This window comes from Struthio camelus, chromosome 4 (genome assembly GCF_040807025.1).
Source record: "Struthio camelus isolate bStrCam1 chromosome 4, bStrCam1.hap1, whole genome shotgun sequence".
Lineage (NCBI taxonomy): Eukaryota > Metazoa > Chordata > Aves > Struthioniformes > Struthionidae > Struthio > Struthio camelus.
Genome location: NC_090945.1, coordinates 12,408,136 through 12,427,510, shown reverse-complemented (window position 1 = coordinate 12,427,510; position 19,375 = coordinate 12,408,136). Strand labels below are relative to the sequence as shown.

At 43.4% G+C, this 19,375-nt stretch overlaps 1 protein-coding gene across 7 annotated transcripts in view; it reads right to left on the bottom strand.

The window, feature by feature from the left end:
• Positions 1–4,828: 4,828 nt before the first annotated feature.
• WDFY3 (WD repeat and FYVE domain containing 3) overlaps positions 4,829–19,375 on the bottom strand; it is a 194,717-nt gene continuing 180,170 nt past the window's right edge. For all 7 annotated transcript variants that reach the window (XM_068941507.1, XM_068941508.1, XM_068941504.1 and 4 more), the window contains 10 exons: positions 18,621–18,768; positions 17,390–17,544; positions 16,132–16,290; positions 14,307–14,486; positions 13,032–13,214; positions 12,096–12,192; positions 10,638–10,967; positions 9,924–10,035; positions 9,375–9,572; positions 4,829–8,578 (listed from right to left, as the gene is read on the bottom strand). In XM_068941507.1, the coding sequence (XP_068797608.1) occupies positions 8,458–8,578; positions 9,375–9,572; positions 9,924–10,035; positions 10,638–10,967; positions 12,096–12,192; positions 13,032–13,214; positions 14,307–14,486; positions 16,132–16,290; positions 17,390–17,544; positions 18,621–18,768 (1,683 nt within the window). In that variant the 3' untranslated portion in view covers positions 4,829–8,457. The remainder of the gene's footprint in view (positions 8,579–9,374; positions 9,573–9,923; positions 10,036–10,637; positions 10,968–12,095; positions 12,193–13,031; positions 13,215–14,306; positions 14,487–16,131; positions 16,291–17,389; positions 17,545–18,620; positions 18,769–19,375) is intronic.

The following is a 19,375-nucleotide window of genomic DNA, read 5'->3' as shown; positions in this document are numbered from 1 at the left end:
CAGCCTTTCTGTAGCCGCGTCCGTCACGCTGCCTCAGAAACGTCAAGCGAACGATCGGTGGCTGCTGCCCTCTTTTGAGGTGAGCGGTCGGCATCCCTTTCGCAGGCGGCGGCGCTGGGCGCCTTTGAGATTCCCCGCTGCGGCGCTCCCAGATATTTAAAAGCGCGATAAAGTCGTGTGGGGAGCGACGCTTCTAGCCGCCCCCGGGAGCACACGAGTTTGCAAGCCAGAAATCGTGCCTCTTCCTCTAAATCGCAAAACGCCTCCGGCCGCCCGTTGCCCCGTCTGCGCCAGCAGACGCCGGACGTGCCACGCATGCAGAACGACGGCTGCAAGGGGCAATAATTCAATATTTTCTTGTATTCACCGCTGCTGATTATACTTTCCACTGGTCAACTAACTTCCAGAAGATATATCAACGGCATTTTTGCTTGGATTAATCAATCAAGAACATCTCTAGTTTTTACTAAGTCGGACATACAGTTATATACAAGAGCTTGATTTGAGATTTAATGACCTTGGGCCAATTAACACATCATCCTCTGCATAACAGGAGTAAGTCTGGATCATTCACAGCATAAACTCCAACTCACTAAATTTTTGGTAAGCAAGAAATGAGTTAAAGCGTACAGTATCAAGGCTGTACTTCTGTGCCTCTGTCATCAACCATAGCGATCGGGCCAGGCGAGAGAAACCAGGGACAACAAAGCAAAACGCCTCTCATTAGCAAATTTATGTCTCGAGGAAAACAACAACATTTACTTTGATCTGGCAATGGAAAGGCCCGTGACAGTTACGTGATGGGAAATCGATTACTACGGCGTCTGCAGCACAGTAAAGTCTTTCCCAGACATAGAAGGTCACGCGAAAAGGTTGTATTTGCCTCCAGATTTTCAACTCTCCAAACAAGGCACGGGCAAGGCAAGAAACCAGAGGAGCTGGCTGCAGCAATTCCAGCATCGATGGCAAAAGAAGCAGGGAAGGATTATGTACAAGTCACAGCTAGGATACGAGATAAAACGGTTTGTATGCACCCATTCCAGCAAGCGTCCTTCCAGCTCCCACCCCCTCAGATGCCAACAGCAGCAAGTTCCTCTCAAGACAAGACCATCGCAAGCAACTTTCACCCCTGCATCGTTTTGCTTTTGTTGGGCAAACAAATTAATAAGTAGCTGGGACCAAGAAAATATGTCACTCCTTTACATGTCTTAATGTTTCAAACCACGTACAAATCTTGACTGCAGAGAAAAAAATACTAGCGACTGGGAAGAGTCCAGCTGAATAAAGACAGATATTGAATTATTATTTAAGTGTATGACAGACTTCACGGCCCAGAGCTAACATCATGTGCCAGCTTGCTGTAGCAGGGCAAAATGAGGGCTAACTTTCCACCTACTCAAAAGCAATCTCATTCATTTTCCAGGCCAGGGCTGCGTTGCTGAATCCTTCCTGACATGCACTGGTGACCAACAGAAACAACCTTAATTTTTGCTTCCTGTTAACCAAGACATCGCTAGAGGTGTTATCTGACAGGACTGGGTGGGAGACAGAAAGCTGGTGTTAAGTAACAGATACCTGGCTACCGATCTGGCTCATGTTAATACTGGATTTGCTTTTGGCGCTTGCAGCGTTCTGCAGGTACCTATCAGCTGAAAGGAACAACCCTCAAGAAATTTCAGTGCGCTTCAGATAAACGAACGAGACATTGAAAGTTTACAGAATCTGGAGACCAACCTTCAGATGGGCTTCATGTAGCAGGAGCTCTCTCGGACAAAGTCCTACTCGCCCACTGAGTTGTCTGCGGTGTTGTACGCAACCTGGAATCAGCTGGAGAAGGAAGGAGATACTGTGACCCTGGCAACACGAGGCTGGCCTAGAAACGGAGAAGATGGGATATTGCCCATTGCAAACCGCAACCCCCTTTGGATAACGTCTTATTCTTCCTTGAAAAAGTTAATGAGTCTGTTACGTAGCATTTACATACTTCCTTTCCACAAAAGGAACCATAAGCCCCCATCAAACTGCACTGCGCGCTGGTGAGCCTCTCTGAAGCTTTCCTGCCGAGGACTGCAGGTGGACGCCAGCTTTCGCTGCCGCCTCTTGAGTAGAGCCATGGGACTTCGGTGGCAACGCCGGCACAAACCCGCAGCCTGCCTTCCTCCCTCAACTCCTGAACACGGCTGCGCTAACGTTCGGGTTCGCTTGTTAGAGCCTTCCAGCATATCCTTATGGGCAACATAAGGACCTACAGGCTTTCCGCGTTAGCGCCTAGAGACAGGTCCGGGACTAACGCTCTAGTAACGAAGGCCGAGCATATTCCCCAGGTAAAACAACTAAGCAACCACAATAGCCTTTGGCATTTTGAAGAAAAATGAACAAACTTGTAATTAAGATACGAACGTATTCTGCACGTTTTATGAAAGGTACAATACTTGCAGGAAACAATCTCATGCTATAACCAGCTATACTCAAGGTACGGTACTTAAACTCACCTTGGGGTTAATGCCCTGTGTGAGCCAGGACAGCTAATCTGCTGATGGGTTATTGGATTTGTAGCACTTTTTGTGGGGATTTATGGGCTGCTCAGGCTCTCCCCAAAGCACGCCGACTCACTAACCTGCACGATGTCTTTACCCCAGCAATAAGCCAATCTGCTTCCCACTGGAAAAACACAATCTGGTTAAACCCCCAAAAAGCTGGCCGTTCATCCTACAGTACTGATTTCATCATATTACACTGGAAAAAAGAAAAAAGAAAGAAAGAAAAAAAAGTGTGTGATTAAAAGAAAGTAACTCTGGGAAACATGTTCTAGCTCACTTTTGTAGCGTAACGGAGGAGTGCTGGATGACCGCAGCCAGAGTGGAAGGCCTGCCCCCATCTCTTTAGGCAAGAAATCGTAGAATTAGCTATTGAATTCCGATAGGAATCGGTTTCTTCGCTAACTTTTCAAAAAGGCTGATGCATCTTATCAGTTTAAAGAAAAAGGTTTACAAAAGATCTCATACGATACTTCTTTCACACGTCTAGGACAACACGCACGAAACATCCATTATAACGTGTTGAACGCTACAAAGCTTTTCTGTCTCTCCCCCCCCTTTTTTTTTTTTAAACGTGCTTTGACATCAGATTCTTTGCCTACATCAAATTCAAATGGAGACACTTATGCAAAGGAGACCACAAATTAGGCGGCTTCGTGGCTGCCGGATGTTACCTCTGACATCGACTAGCATTAACTCTGCTGCATTACTGAGAGAAGCAGGTGGGAAAAGGCAGCAAGCTGGGTCACAGCTCAACACTTTCAGCGCCCAAAACTTCATCCCCAAGCAGGGTTTGGCCAAGTTATCAAACAGTAATCAGCAGACGCTCAAAAGAATGAATCATAAAAAACAAGACAAAACAAAACAGAAAGGCCCGCCAAAATACCCCATGATGGACTTGCTATAAAAATGGAGTCAGCGGGAACACGCTCCTTGTGGGAAAGGAGAAAAACAACAACAATTACTCGTGCCACCCGAACTGCAATTTTTTTGTGTCATTCATAACGCTATACAGAGTTCAGCGCTGAGTAAGCTAACTCAGGATGGCACAGACCAACGAAAAAGGCTAACCAAATTGTTGCCAGTGGGAAAATGAGGTTGAAACACTGCAAACGGGACGATGGTGCTGCACAGGCTAGCGCAGAGCTGCTGCTAGGAGGCCACCCCTCGCCGCAAGGAGAGGGCAACGACGCCAGCCCCTACCCCTCACTGCCCGCACGGTTTACTGGCTCAAATTGCATTGAAGAAGTTGATTTGTGGTCCACCCCGCGGCTGTCCACTGTCTGCAAGTACTCTGCCAAGTACAGGACTTCTCCTGTAACTGTTAAAAAGAAAGCATTTGATCAGTGTAGGAAAAGACTTAAAAGAAAGGAAACCCCTCAATAAGAAACACCCAAACCTGTGAAAAGCAGTAGTGCTGGATGCTACAAATAGACTAAAATGCTACATAACCAAGAAAGTTAACTGTTTGCGTTCATAACTACTGCCTGAGAACATAAACCTGCTCTAAAAACCCAACTAGTTCGTGAAAGCATTTATTTCAAATGCTGCATGCACAGGGAGTTCGGTTCATCAGGAGGAGTTACTTTTCTTTCACGACTAAAGAAATCACTTACGGACGAACACCAGGAATGTCAGTTCTGACGTTAAGCAGCCAAGGAACACAGTCGCTCCAAATTCACCAAAACCTGGTTTTTTAATTGGAGAAAAACCGTTAGCAGCCATCAGCGTTGGCAAACGAGTAACTGCCAAAATGAAAATCACATTCTCTAGCATTACTAGCTTAAAAATAAGCATAAAAATGGATGAGAGAATAAATAAAATGTTTTGACGTTTCAGGATCTTAAGCTAATCTCACCAGATAAGGTCACCTTCTGCTTTAGTAGTCGTTCTCTCCTCGGGGAAGATGATTTAAATTAGATTTTGGTATTTCCTCCTCTTCAGTTGTCCTGATGGAGCATCACTTACATCATTCTTTACTGTCTGTTTTCTGTATATTGGTAGAGCCTATTCTTCTAAATAGTGTCAAATTCTGTTGGCTTCAAGCGCTACGATGACACGTGTACAGCAAAAAAGGAAAAAAAAAAAAGATGTAAGAAGGTTTCATGTCGCAGCATTGTGGATGACTGTGCTCAGGTGCAGAAAGCACAACTGTAACAAGTGATAAAAATTTAGTCCTTGCCATGATATAGAAACAAGCTACTCATTAGTTACCGTTCCTATTTTAAAAATGTTTATTCAATCGCAAATATTGCTTCTTATTCAAATTCTTTCAACAAATGCAAAACAGCTTTTTGGTGGTAAATAGCAGGTATTTATTTGAAATGAAAAAAATACTTAAGTACCTGAACTATTGCATTTAATCATGTATTGTAATTGTGTTACTCTACCTTTTTGCATTGGAGACAAATATACAATGAACATTCAGATATCACAGATTGCACACTAGATAGTAAATCTTCAGGCCTTTTACATAACCACCAAAAAACAGATATTGGATTCTGCAATATAGTACAAAATTCCACACTCCAGTCTTAGCCAGTTATCTTCAATTTACTCCTGATGCTGTACAAATAAATGGCCATTTAACTAGGGCTTACAAGTTAATAACAGGACAAAAAAAAAATATACATTGCACTGACACAAAAAGTCAGCTGTGTTAATAGTCATGCAACAAGTAACCAAACTTGCTGAAATTAAAAATACTTTCTAAAAACAGTTTTAACTGCATAAATATTTTATACACAGTTCATTTACTGAAACAAAAGGAGTCTTTAAATGATACAAAGCAAATATAAGTTTCTACCAATTTTATACAGAAGAAAGTGCAAAATAACTTATCTAAAGTGTTTCCGCTATTGAACTGGTGGCGGTGGGCGGGAGGCAGCCAGCCCCCTCTCATAAGCCTGACGTTACAGTTGCACACTACATACAAATGTCAGAGTACGTGAGTAAGTATACTACCGAGAACAAGGCAGGAGAAGACATGTGAGGTACTTGCAGAGAATACAGCCTACTAACGTTAGTGTACGCGAGTATATTTTTGCTCAACCAATTTCTACATGGAAAACAAAGCAAGTAGTTGCATTAGAAGCTTGAAAGGAAAAAAAAAAACAAACAAAAAACGAAAAGAAAAACCAAAACACCACTCCCAAGTGAACAAAACAGTTGCCCACAGCACCAACTGCCCGAGGAAACATGAGCAGGTCGGGTTCCCCCCCCTCCACCTCCTAAAAGCAAGGCTGTGTTTTTTGGAACGGTGCAGCGGAGAAATTAAGCCGGAGGGCTGCGGTTATTTGCTTGCAACAGGCAAAATTTGTGCTTCCTTAATAATTTACCTCTAACACGACAGCGTCTGTGAGGAATAACGACCCGTGGATTTTTAGTACGCTGCTGCCGAATGTAAAAAGCGTAGAATAACACTGGTACAACGCGCCTGCGTAGTTACACACCGTTAACCACATCTTCACTTAGGGCCCACGATCTTACCCACCCCGCACGAGTACTGAACGCCAGCTTTTTGTTTTAGTGTTTAGACTATATTAGCATGACTGTCAGAAGCCTTGTCTCCGTCAGGGTTTAATTACGCGGCTGTAAAAGTCAACTAAGTTCCAGTGCATAGAAAATAACTCTTTTTTTCCTTTTCTTTAAGCGTGGTTTTGATTCGAAAAGCGGAGGCAAGGGGAGAAAACTCTGTGGACTCAAGGGCATTCAGCAGTTGCTAAAAGAGCCTTTTCTTCAAGCCGCAAAGGGGTTCAGGCCACCAGCCTGCGCTCACAGCCATGCTGCTTTCGCCTGGTTTTGGGAAGGGGCAAGGCAACGTTTCAGAGGACAGCTGAACGCAGGAACTGGAGCGCTCCACCTACCCCCACTGAGGACTGTTTGTCTGTTTGTTTTTAAGGACAAATCTGTCAAGGTAGCCCTGCAGAGTGGCTACTTGATCATCACAGCTTGGATCCAAAGGGATCTATTTGGGTCAGCTAATCTAAATAAACCTGCATTTACTCAACAGTGTGCACGGGCTCTAAAGAAGCCTTTCTGTTCATTTGGGCACCTAGTATACATACCAAAACAGGAATTCGTCTAATTTTACAGACCAGCACATACATAATAAACAAACATGTATCAAAATACATATTCAACCTTCAGTGCATAAACATGTGATACCAGGGTAGATAGCAAGTGGTCGGGATGAACAAATTATTCACCGCTAGAAGCTCAAACCAAGACAAGACAGATGTGCCCAGGTAGTGCCGAGGACCCTCTGGAAGAAGTTCACACCGTCACAGGGGGTCTAGCGTTTTTGACGGTGCCATTCGAAGGACGGTGTCAGTTGTAGCTACTCGCTGTCCCGGGGCCAGACTCTGCTCAGATCATACCACTGAAGGCTGATCTCATCGTGTGGCGTGAAAAAAAACTCACAGAAACGCCAGTGGAGCAGGTGCTGAGCCACCACCTGTCTTCTGTTGGTTTGGGTCACGTCCTTACCATTATTTAAAAGAATCCATTGTGCATATACCTAAGTCTATAGCAGTTTGTCACCCATTTACAAAATATATACACGCACATTTAAAAAAAAACCAAACAAACAGAAAAAACCACTGTCAGGACCTCATTCAGAAAATAAGCCCACGGGCCTGATGCAGGTGTTCCAGTCTCAGTGGACGTCAGCGCCTCTACTTCATCCCACATGGAGTGCAAAATAAATGACTGAGTCGTAAAAAAAATACTGCTATCAAATTTGTATTAAATCTTAAAAACGGTAATGGAAATCTACTGCTGTCCTCACGTAGATGCCATGCACTGACACGTGAAGACAGCCCTCAGAAGCTTTTCTGACATTATTAATACTACCCAGCTATGGAGCAACCAATATGTTGTTCCATACATTTTTTTGAAAACAAGCTACTGGACAACAGTGGTTAATTTTACGCACAGGAAATGAATTCTGTAGATATATGCAAGCCAATTGTTATTGACTAAAGAAGGTAAAAGCTGGTTCTTGCACTGCATGAATCAGCTGCTAATGAACATTAAGTAATTAACAAAACCGCAGCTCTGACATGTATAAAAGAGGCCTCATTACATATGAACAACACTGAGGTGGTAAATAGTTTGGTATAAAATGCAACAAAAGTGTACAATTAGGTTCCTGGTTATCTTACAGTTAGAATAAAATACTCCAAGTCCTAGTCTCAAAAAAAGTTCTCTTTTGAAAAATCCATGTAATTCTATGATAGCCTTATTTAAATTAAGATACTGTGGGCAACTGAAAGAACAAACACGCACAGATTGGATTTTTAACAGAAATACACATAATGCCTTCGAGTTTTTTTTCTTTTTTAAACATTCATATTTAAGTTGATAGATGAGATAAAGATGACACACAAAGTATAGTGGTTAATCTGAAGTCCCATGTAACAGGCAGTTAAGTTCATATTTAGATAAAAAGGCCATTATACCTATTTACAATATACACAGTTGCTTGTGAAGAAGGCAGATTTACAACTATCTTCTAAAAAGCCTTCCCCTTCCCCCCCTCCCCCCAATAAAGATGACTAGCTCTACAAAAACAAGACAAGAACTGGTGGTTAGGATAAGTGAGGATTTTCTTGATAGCCATGTCAACAGAGAGATTTAGGGGTTGACAGTTTTATTGTATTTGTAGTTATCACTCATGTCTTCCTGGGCCTTGCTCTTCATTTAAATATTCTGTTAGCCTCATACACCTTCAACCAACACAAAGCCATCCAATGATCCCTTTTACTTTCAGTGCTTAAAACGCAGTATAAACTTAAGTGTAAACAGGCAATATTCTAATCCCTTCTGATCACTGCACGATCCGGTGATTCGTTCCTGAAGCGCCGACAGGGCTGGACGGGGTCCCCTGGGGCTCCGCTCTCCGTCTGCCCTTAGCCCGTCAATTCCTGGGCCCTTCCTCCAATCCCCGCTCGTGCTGCAGGTTGTAGTAACAGTTCTGACAGACCCTGACCGGCGATGAAATCTTCAGGCGCTTGATTTCGGACTGAAACCGACTGCACCTGTAGAGGAAAACAGCACTGTGAGCATGGCTCCTCTGCCAACCTGGCTGTTTTCTTATCCCGGCGCGGAAATGTGTGTCAAAACTATCGTAACGTCTTCAATACCAGGAATCCGTTCAAACGTATCTGGATGGACAAATATAGCGCAGGGCGGCACAAGCAGACTTCAACATGTGTGTTCACAGGGGGCTCTGCGCGTGAGGTAGCTTAAAAACAGCAGTCACCAGTTTAGACTCAGCTACAGAGCTGAAGTTATAAGCACCATCTCCAACCCAAAGGGCCAGAGATGAGTCTCCCACTTCAGTTCCTGGCTAAGTGGAGCTCACGTTCATCCCCTGTGTCATACATTTTCACATCAGAGGCTGCACGCTCCTGGCTCCTAAATCAGCCCCGTTAGCGTTGCACACAGTTTAGATTATGACTGTGTTGCTTTTGGAGTGACCAGAAGAACAATGTGCTGAAAAACAACTTATTTTTTCTTCACAAAGTTAATTTGCCTGGAGTGCCGCCGCTTCAAGACTTTGCTCTCCCCAACGGGCAACAGGGAGGTTTCAAAGCTGCAAGCAGATTTAAATCCCTGTTGATACCTGATGTGTTAACTTGTTTTATAAAGGGCCTGGTCTGTCTCTTCTAGTTTTCCCCTGGAAGTTCTGACAGTGCTGATGCTTTCTTTACCAGTTCTGCTTTGGTAGGAAAACCTCAGCCTGTTAGCAGAGTTCAGTGACATGCAACAGCTTTACCTAGCCAAAAATTCTGTATGGAAGAAGAGCTCAAAGGAAACTGTTGGCTGACTTACTTCTGGCAGAAGAGCTGTCCACAGTTCCTGCAGTGGTGACGCCTCTCAGTGAGGGAAAAACGGACTGCGCAGCCCGAACAGCTGTCTCCCCCCTCGTCCTTCACCCAGTGATCGGCTGCAGATCGGCCAGGCTGATCGCTTACGGACCAGCTGAACACTCTGCCCCGGCCATCCCCAACCAGAATTCTGCTGTGATCCCTGCAAGAAAAAAGCAAAAGCATTGCTGCAACAACTCTGGCACACACATAGGCCAATGACAGATTTTACATGTCGGAATATTTAATATTGTTAAGGTACGGAGATAGTAACTATCACTTAAGTTAGCCTAGTAGGGCAGAGAAACAGAACTACGATAGCACACAATAACATACGGTAGCGGAAACAAATCTAATTATTTTAGTATTGTATTGTCTCTGTTGTCCTTGAACAAAGCTGTTCTAAATAGAAGCGCCACAAAACAGCATTATGCAAAGGATAACGGCTGGTTCATACTGCATCCACCGTCAACGTGGAAGACACGTTTCAGGCAACCAGTTGTGAGCTACTCACTTAGAGATGCCTAGCGCGGTGATTTCTGCTGGATGTGCGTTGTCTTTGCGATCAAATGCTGTGTGCATAGTTAGTTTGCTCCTAAACACTAACTGACGCTCCCATCTGTATCCTAGAAAAGTAGGAGGGGGAAAAAGCAAGTGTCATTTTTGTTATTTCATGCAAACACACGTGCCTAATTTTATAGAAAGGAAGAATTATCATCTTCCCAGAGGCAGTCAGCTCTCTACAGCTCAAGCGTCGCTTACAGATAATACATTTTCAACTGCTCCCAAGGCACACGAGAAAGGAGAGGACAGAATATAAGGCAAAGAGCCTTCTAGCTGCCCAAAGTCTAGCTGAGAGTTGCAAAGGATGGTAACATACATAGGTGAGCCCTGTACCAAAGCACAACAGGACTAAGGCAGGATTGCTTCGTTTCTTAGAAGTCAGACTCAGATTTCAAATCACGGGGAAACAGAGCTTCTTAGGAAAAGCTTCAACAACGTGCAACCTCTGCATACCAATTTCTTTCTTCACTGCTTTGGGATTCATCAGCCACACAAAAAGCCCAACTGACTGCGGAAAAACACCACTTCAAGACATCTGTCTCCTAGGCTGTTATACTGTAAAATACAACACTTCTCAAAACTACAGGGACAGAGAGAGAAGCCTTAGGGGTCAGTGCTGACAGCACCTTTATCTGACAGAGGTAGCATTCCCAATCGCATTTACCTGGTTTAAGCTTGCTGTAGTGCCGTGCTTCAGCATAGCTGGGGTGCGGGTGGTTAACCTGAGCATGGGGATGCACTTTTGCTTGTCCCTCAGAATAATTCACAAAGATAAAGCCATCTTTCTCATCCAGGCTGAGCTGGTCGGACCAACGCCTTGAGTCATCGGAGCCGCTGTCTGCTGACCACGCTGCTGCTGCTCTGTTCGATGACGACCTCGGCCGGTGGCTGGTGCTGCTTGGTTGACTCTGGCTCTCCTGCGGTTTTGTGTCCTGGCTGATGCATGGATCATCTGCCTCGGAGTCACTGCTCTCCTCTTCCTGGGCTTCCTGCCCTGGATCGTGCAAGAGGAGAGTGGATGACGTTAGCAAGACTGCTCTACTGCCTGAGCTTTTTCCCTTTTCAGCAGTCGCACTAGCTGCAAGCCGGCGGGTGCCACCACAGCACTACCTGCACGCCAGCCTCTCAACGCCTTTGCAGACGTTCGGCCGCATGGCTCTTGCCATCGTAAATACCAGCAGGTATCACGCTGCTCATCTTTTTGCACCAGTCTGTCACAGAACAGCACACCTTAGTTGCAGATATTTCCTACAAGTATCACTTCCTCTCTTAGTCCTTCTGGAGTAGGCTACGGTAGACATAATGAGCAAGTTTTTTAAAAAAATCCCCAACTTAGCAAGAAAAAACCTTCTGCTGCCTTTCTGCAAAGCTTACGCAACTAAACGCACTAAACAATGGTGAGAATCAGGCTGACTGAGAAACTTGATACAGACTTGTTAATAAAAGCCTTTATTAACATAAGAAAAATGCAACTGCCAACAATGTTTACATTCCCAGTGAAAAAGATGTATTTATAGATACACTTATATATATAATAAGATATATATAATAAGATATATATATAATATATAATAAGATATATATATATATATATATATATATATATATCATAAGATTCAGATCCAAATCCAGATCATATCTTCAACAAGAAGAGGGAAAGATAAGTTGGGTAAGCAAATGCCCATTAAGTATGGACCAAATTCTTCCTAAAGGGGAAAACAATACAGCCAGTATTGCTAGTCTGAAAACATACTGGACCATCACTAGGTTTTAGCTCTGCTATCGTGCTATAATTTTACTCACAAAAACATTTAGTCTTTTGACAATGGTAGTATTCATTGGGTTCACTGATAACAGAAGCAGCCGCACAAAGAAAAGTTTATTCTAAACACAAAAAAGGTAGGACGAGTATGATTTCTTCCTATTCATAGCAATATAAAACAAGCATAAGGAAGGTAGTGAATGAAAATTTTTTTTTTTTTTAAACGCATGTGGGACCATCTATTCTATGTCAAGACAAAACCTGTAACATCCATTCTGCATTGCATAACCACAGGATTTCACCTATGTACAGAGAAGGTCAGATAAAAGGCAAATACAAAACACTTGCTAGGAGACATACCTATTTGTGCTTCCTGACAATCCTCTTGCATTTCTAGCATCTCCACAGGCTCTGGAGCTGGTGTTTCTGGTACTTGCAAAAACTCCATCCGCCAGAACTGGGTAGACAGGGGAAAAGCACATATTAAACTCTTAGCTTTCTTCTTAGCTATTTCTAGAGTTAAGATGGCTTATTAAAACCGTGAATCTGCACCAATAGCATGAGACACAGGTCACATCTCCGTTCTGAGTCCTGTTTTCAGTCAGCAGATACCACAAGCAGGAATCTATGTTCATGCCCGAATCACAAGCGAACAAGGGTTGGGCTATTAAGATCTTAGCAGTTCAAATAAAAAATCCACTCCATACTGCAATTTGACCAGTAGACCCTGGTTAAGGCAGACCCAGGACTGCACATAAAATGTTGAAAAATCAGGTTAGATGCTACTAAGCTCCTGGTTTCTTCCTAGGCAGCAAAACAAATTCTCCAAAGGTGTGCAGAATAAAATCAGAGAACGAAAGCTACCATCTGCAGGCAGAAAAGCTGGAGACCAAAAAAAGTGATGGGAATAGGGCGGGAAGGAAAACGTACGCTGCTGACTCTTGCCAGTTCCCAGATAACAATGGGTGCCCTGAAAAGGAGAAGGAAAACTGGAAGACTGTCAGCGCACTGAAAGAATTTTCCAGGCCTCTTCAACGCCTATTTAACCTGCAGACACAGTACACGCTGTCCTGTGCGGAAGCGGTGCAGCTGGTCCCAGCACCAAAAGCAGCCCGTCTTGTCCACCTAACCTGGAACTCCCTCCCTCCTGCAGGGCCCATTCGTTTGGGTGGAGCACACCAGTATAGCAGGACTGCTTTTTGTACTGGCCAGGGCACTGTGTTGCACAGACATGACCTCTCTACCTACTGCTGAGGAGTATATTTATTTCTCCAAGCAGCAGTTGCTGGTACTTACCCGGACAACTCCATCCGAGTGTCCCGTCACGATGACATTCTGGGTATCCCACTCATTCATTTCTGACACAAAGCAACACATGATTTGCTGGCTTCGGCCAGTGAACGTGTTCACGCTTGCAGTAGGGTTGCCGTTGATACTCCACACGTGGATGTAAGTGCCAGCACATGACACAATGTCCCCCTGAAAAGACAAGTAACATCTCCATATTTCTATGTGAGTCTTTCTTTTTTTTTTTTTTTGCTGTAAAAACACAGGCTAAATTTATTTGCACAGTTCAGTGTCTAAAAGCAACTTTTCAGAAGTTCTATACAAGCAGAGTTTAACTGCCTAAACAAAGCTTTAGGATGATTTGCATTTTTAAAATTGTTCATAGAAAACCAAACTTAGTAACAACTTATCTGCTGTATTTAGAGCATACAGAGAACAGATCAACTCCTGCACCTTTCACAGAGGGACAAATCAACAGAGCATTTTCAGTACTTTTCCCCCTACAGTTTTAAAATAAGCCAGCTCACATTGCCTCCCTCCGCTCTTTTTCACAAGCATCTACTGCCTTAAATTTCATTTGTTTCCTTATCTGGAAAAGACTGAAGGATGGTCTGTACTTCAATTAGCACAGAGGGGAAGTAGGAACTGCACTATAAAACACTGACACTGCAGCAAATGGATTGGCAGCTAGTGAACTGTGCCTCTTGCTACCCTTTTATCGCATTACAGCCCCACTGGATCCTGAGTTCAAACACTAGCATCATTTCGGTTGCAGACTACAGCCCTGACGTACCAGCTAAATAAAATCTCAATTCCAGTAAGCGCTTTGATGTGTATGGGAGCTGGATGAATTGCAACCTGTAATTTATAGCACCACCAAGAGAGAAGCTCTTAGGATATGCCCGTTTCCACTACTGTTGTCACTGCAGCTTTATCTAACATACCTTCTGCTGCCTTTAAATTAAGTGCAAGAGAACAGAAGTCAACTAAGGGTAGATATCAAAATTTTTTCTTAGCTGCTGTGGCAGGTTTGACAACCCACTCTGAATGCTGCACTAATACTGCTGCTGCTGGCCCTGTTAATAGGCCCTGTCGGGCACAAGCTGCTCTGCACGGAGCAAGCTCTCGTGCATCTCTGGACAAAAGACACAATTTACTCCCTAAAGCACATAATATAGTGTTAAGGTGAGTTATACAAGTTTCCCCAAACCTACAGAAGAGCCTCGTTTGTTTTTCACTGGCTTAGCAATCTCTGGCTCTTTGTGAATGGCGTTTGGTCCTTACCGTTAATTCATTTATACAGAGAGCTGAAACCGGAGCCCTGTGACCTCGAAGTTGTGTTAGAAAGGAAAGTTTATTCAAGTCCCAGATGATGCAGGTGCGATCACGTGACCCACTCACAATTATGTGATAAGCTAGCGATGCTGTTAAACACGTGACAGTGTCAGTATGACCGAGTAACGCCTGCAAAACAAAAATCAGGAAGAATACACGGCAATCAGGAAAGAGCACAAAGATCATTACGTTAAACCCATTAACCTAAAGAGACGCACATAATGCGAACGCGAATGATCCGATCACAAGATTTAAATGGACTGACAATGAAAGTATTTAGATAACAAGAATTCTCATCATCAAAGTTTTGACAGGAGTCATTCATTTTCCCACTTAAAAAGTAACCTTAAAAGTCCAGATTTCAGGACTCAAATGATAAACATCCCTCTGCCAAGCCCCCACACCTCCCCCGCCCCCCAAAAGCAAGCATACAAGAAAAAAAAAGGATGTGTTGCAAGAGACGAGCGGGGTTTTATGGCCAAAAATAGAAAATCTGACCCCTCCCGCTTCCTCCCGCTATATTACTGGCCTATCTATAGGAGCAGTATAAGCTGCAGGCTTCACCTGAAATTAGATTCTGAAAACGTAAATTCATTGCAAATATGAAAGGGCTCCTATTTAAACCTCTGTTGATGTTTAAGACAGATGAAAAAACAGAAGAGAAAGCTGCAACTGAAAGGGCAAAGTAAATCTGAGGAGGAGAAAATCAAAAGTATCTACTTTGAGTAGATTCTGCTTGTACCTTTTAGGCTTAACCTAACACCTGGAACAGGAGTCTGGAAGACAGATCAGTTATCCCAGCTTAAGGAGTTGCAGCTCACCAGCTGAGCTGCAGAAAATGAGCATGCAGATACTCTGACTTCCCTGGTGCAAGAAGATAAAAGCAGAGTAACTTAAACATGCTGCCCTGAAATTCAAGCTGTTGTGTCTTGCACCGTGCAGAAGCACAACACTTTGGAAACACGGCTTCAGAGAGTCACTGCTAGAAACCGTGAAAGAGAAGTTTGTTAATAAATCTAAATTTCTTCTCCTAAGCTTGAGTTGCAGTCTTCCTCTGGAAAGGGTCTTGCTATTAAGATGCTAGCAGGAAAAATAACACTTATAACCTAGCTACCAAGAACAATGACACAAAACTAATACAGTATTATTTTAAGCCTTTCTCATAGATGCACAAGACAAGACTTCCGCTGAATTTAGCGTTAACTGACTTAAAAGCATGGGTGCTTCTTTGTTATATTAAAAGTTGATGTGTTGCAGTAACAAAGCAAGAACAAACTAAGATGATCCTGAACAAGCATACCCTGCTCCACAAACGCTAAAAGTAACATAATTAAAATATGCCAACTTCTAAAGGAAAGGACAAAAACATTACCAAGAAAGCTATTTGAACTTGAACAGTTAAGATAGCCTTCCTTCCCTGCCCTCCCTGATACAGGGTTTACAGGTATATTTTATATGCAACACCACAATAAAGCAGATTATTTCAAACAAAAAAAAAATCCTACACAATGGTATGCTTTTGTTAACACTGCCACCCCAATTCCCCATCTCCCCAAGCAGTCCCTGGTGATCAGCTATGCCTAAAAATGATGCAGCTTTGGAGACCTGCTTTGCTAGCTTCAATGCAGGTCAATACTTCGACTGCTTAGTTCTCCAAAGGTTTCCTCGACTCACGTTTCCAGGGTTAAACCCTACGTAAGCAATACCCTTTCTGTATCTCCTTTCACACCGGAAAGGTAATTCACATATAAAATGCACCTTCATTTTATTTTACCTGTTTCAGTGTGAGGGCTTTAGCTTTTTCTTTGGAGATGCCCATTTCCCATACACACACCACTGTGCTCGTTCCTCCAGTGATAACTAGTTTGGGGTTCGGGCAAATGGCACAGAGTATCTGGCCCCATTCTGACAAACATTCATAAACAATCACTGCCTAAAAATAAAGAAAACGAAGACAGATTACTTGCAAAATTAGTGCTTTCTCCTTTCAAAATGGCAGGGTCAGGGTTTTTTTTTTTTTGATAGCAACTTTGCACAGTCACTAGAGATTAACTGATCTATTTTCTGATTTACAATAGCTCAGAAGAGATGACAAAGGCTTCACTTGAACACTTACGTAGTTCAAAAGAAACCAAACTTACAATTTACAGCTGCTAAGAAACGGTATTAATCCATACCAAATGTTTATCGAGCAATCAAACTGTAAAAGATGCCATAGCACAGGAATTTTCCTCTGCATACAGCACACCGTGAGAACATTTCACGTTTTGCTCCCCACTCGCTCTGGCAATTGTGGTTACTATCATTGCTTTTCTACTTTCAGACTAGACCCTGATGTTTTGCTGGAGCCAAATCCTCTACAGGTACCTGCAAGTAGTTTGGACACTCGTGTGTTAGGTGCTTTCTAATACATAGCACACCGAGCCTGTGCTCCTGAATAGAGTCACATGCTACCCAACAAATGAATCAAGCATGCAGAAAAAGACAGTGAATGGAAAAACAAACAAACAAACAAACGACTGTCTATTTTAGGGAATGGAGAAAAAAAAAAAAGCCAGCTCATCTCGCCAGCTCCCTGATCACAGTCAAGTCAGTCTTCCATTCGTATCACAGCTGTTAAAGGGATTGAATAATTTGTCTGTGTAGGGCAAAAATAAAAGCCCGAGGGCCATCCTGCATGCTGGCCCGTTACATAAATTAAGACATGGGGGCTACCCCAGAGACAGGTTTTAGTCGAACAGAACCAATCCCAACCTCGGCCACAAGGTGGTACCAGGGATGAGCTTCTACAGCACAGATTTCATTCATTCACGCTTTGCAAATTTTTAAAAAATACTGTTACTCGTTGGTTAACATCACGCTCCTAGCGTTCCGATGGAGACCACCGGATAAGGAGCCATAAAACAAATACGCTACCAGCAAAGATTATTTCGTTCACAGGCGAAACAAGCCTCCAGCGTTAGAAATTTTCCCTGCAGGCCACCGATTTCTTTCGTTACGTTCAGCACTGAAGAAAGTGTCAGATCACAAACCTTGTCCGACTCGTAGGTACCCAGTCTGCAGCTGAGGTCTGCGTAACCCCAAGCAAAAGTTTTATTCCAGGCAGGTGGGATGAGAACCTTATTCTGCTCTACTGCCAGAATGCCTTTATCAGTACACACGATCTGTCCCACTGGCTCCTTCAGCTCTAAAGGAGAAGAAATAGTTACCTTTGACTGCAATCACAGACAAGCCTCAGCATAGCGCGCGGGTTTGCGGCAGTCCCATCCGATCCCATTAAATGCCCCGATGCTCTACAGGGGCAGCATCTCTACGCTGTTTATATTACACGAATCCGAGTTACAGCTGCAGCCAGGGCACCTTGTGCGGTACTGCTAACGCGCGCACAGCTAAGCGCCATCAGTAACGGAGGCGGCACGTTGAGGATCTCTGGTAGCCCTCTTCGCACCTGAGTCATTGCATGAGCTGTCCTGCAGGCCCAACACGACCCTGAAGCACTCCCTCTGATGTCTGTGGCCATTAAAGGCGATTGGGCCATTTCTGTATTTTCTTGTACTGATACCAACATCTTGGCCAAACGTTTCAACTGGCTACGTTTCTGACTATGGCCTGTGGTTTCCTACCTATTTTTTCTCAAGCTCTGCAAACACAGAGTAATGCTTCCTCACTTCCTGTCTTAGACAGCACTAGTCCTGTTGTACTCGGTCTAACTGTACACCCCCCCTTCTTCCCCCCCCCCCCTTTACAATAAGCACAGATTCATTTCATCAACTAGGAAAGAAATGACTATATATGACCTACCTCCCTCACAGAGCATTAACTTTTATTCAGTCCAGTGTCAGATAGGAACTGAAAAACCACTTTTTTGGTCTCAGTGCAGCTACCAACAACACCCTTTCCTGCCAAGAGTCTAAGTATTTCTTGGCGCTGCTGAGAAAGATTCCTTCTGCTACAGCAGAGCACAAAAACTGAGCCCATCCAAGGCCCAGAAGCCAAGTGCCCTGAATATTGTCTAGACACCTCTGGAAATGGCTTCAGGCACAATCTGTTCAAATTAAAACTTTAAAGAGGTGCTCGGACCCAACTTTATCCCTGCCTTTAAAAAAAAGTTATATCGAATAGGTACAGATTTTGTGTGTCCCAAGCATGCTTTAAGATAAGTAAGAACACAGTCTTACAGCACCGGGGTATTTTAAGTGTCTTTGTCACAAAGGTATAAACATTAGGAACATTAGGAAAGAATATGCTGGTTTTAAATTTTACCTTTCACAGGTGCAAGGGATGGCCGCAGGTTGTCTAAATGATGGAAAAAAATCTTGTCGCTTGTAGAGCCAGGGGGCACAGAGGTTCCCACAGCCTCTCCATTCACTCGGCTTCGAACACGCTTTGGTGGGTGTGGTTTTTTAAAGAGCTGAAATCCAGCAAGAAATTACTTACTTTAAAATATCACAGCTTTCCAAGACTAAAAACCTTAAAAAGCATCAACAGTGCCTGATTTAGCTTCTAAAAATACAGAGCTCAGCAAACGCTATTTAAATGTTTTCAGCGTTCATGGCTTCACTATTCAGCATTCACTAATTATTTATGACACTTAACCATTTTAATAACACTTCAATGAGTAACACAAAATCCAACCAGGATATAACGAGCAAAACGTTTTTAAAACTGCATCCAGTTGCAAAAACAGTTGGGGTAAAGCAAGCAAAAATCCCAGAAGCGATACATAACATGGTGTAAAATTCTAACCTATGACAAAACCAAAGCTCATGTTTTTGGCCTTGAAATAAGTTGTGTCCCACAAACAGCAGCCCGCACGCTCGGAGGCGGTGAGACTACCAAAAAAGAATAACAACTGCATGGGTGTGCAAGGAATTGGACCAGATATGACAATTATGGACAAGAAACTCATCTTAACCCATAACTGTTTTCTGCCTATCTTGTGACAGTGAGTCAGTGAATTTCCATTTTACTGCTTAATGTCAACTCCTGACATCCTGAGCAATGCTAAACAAGCAGAT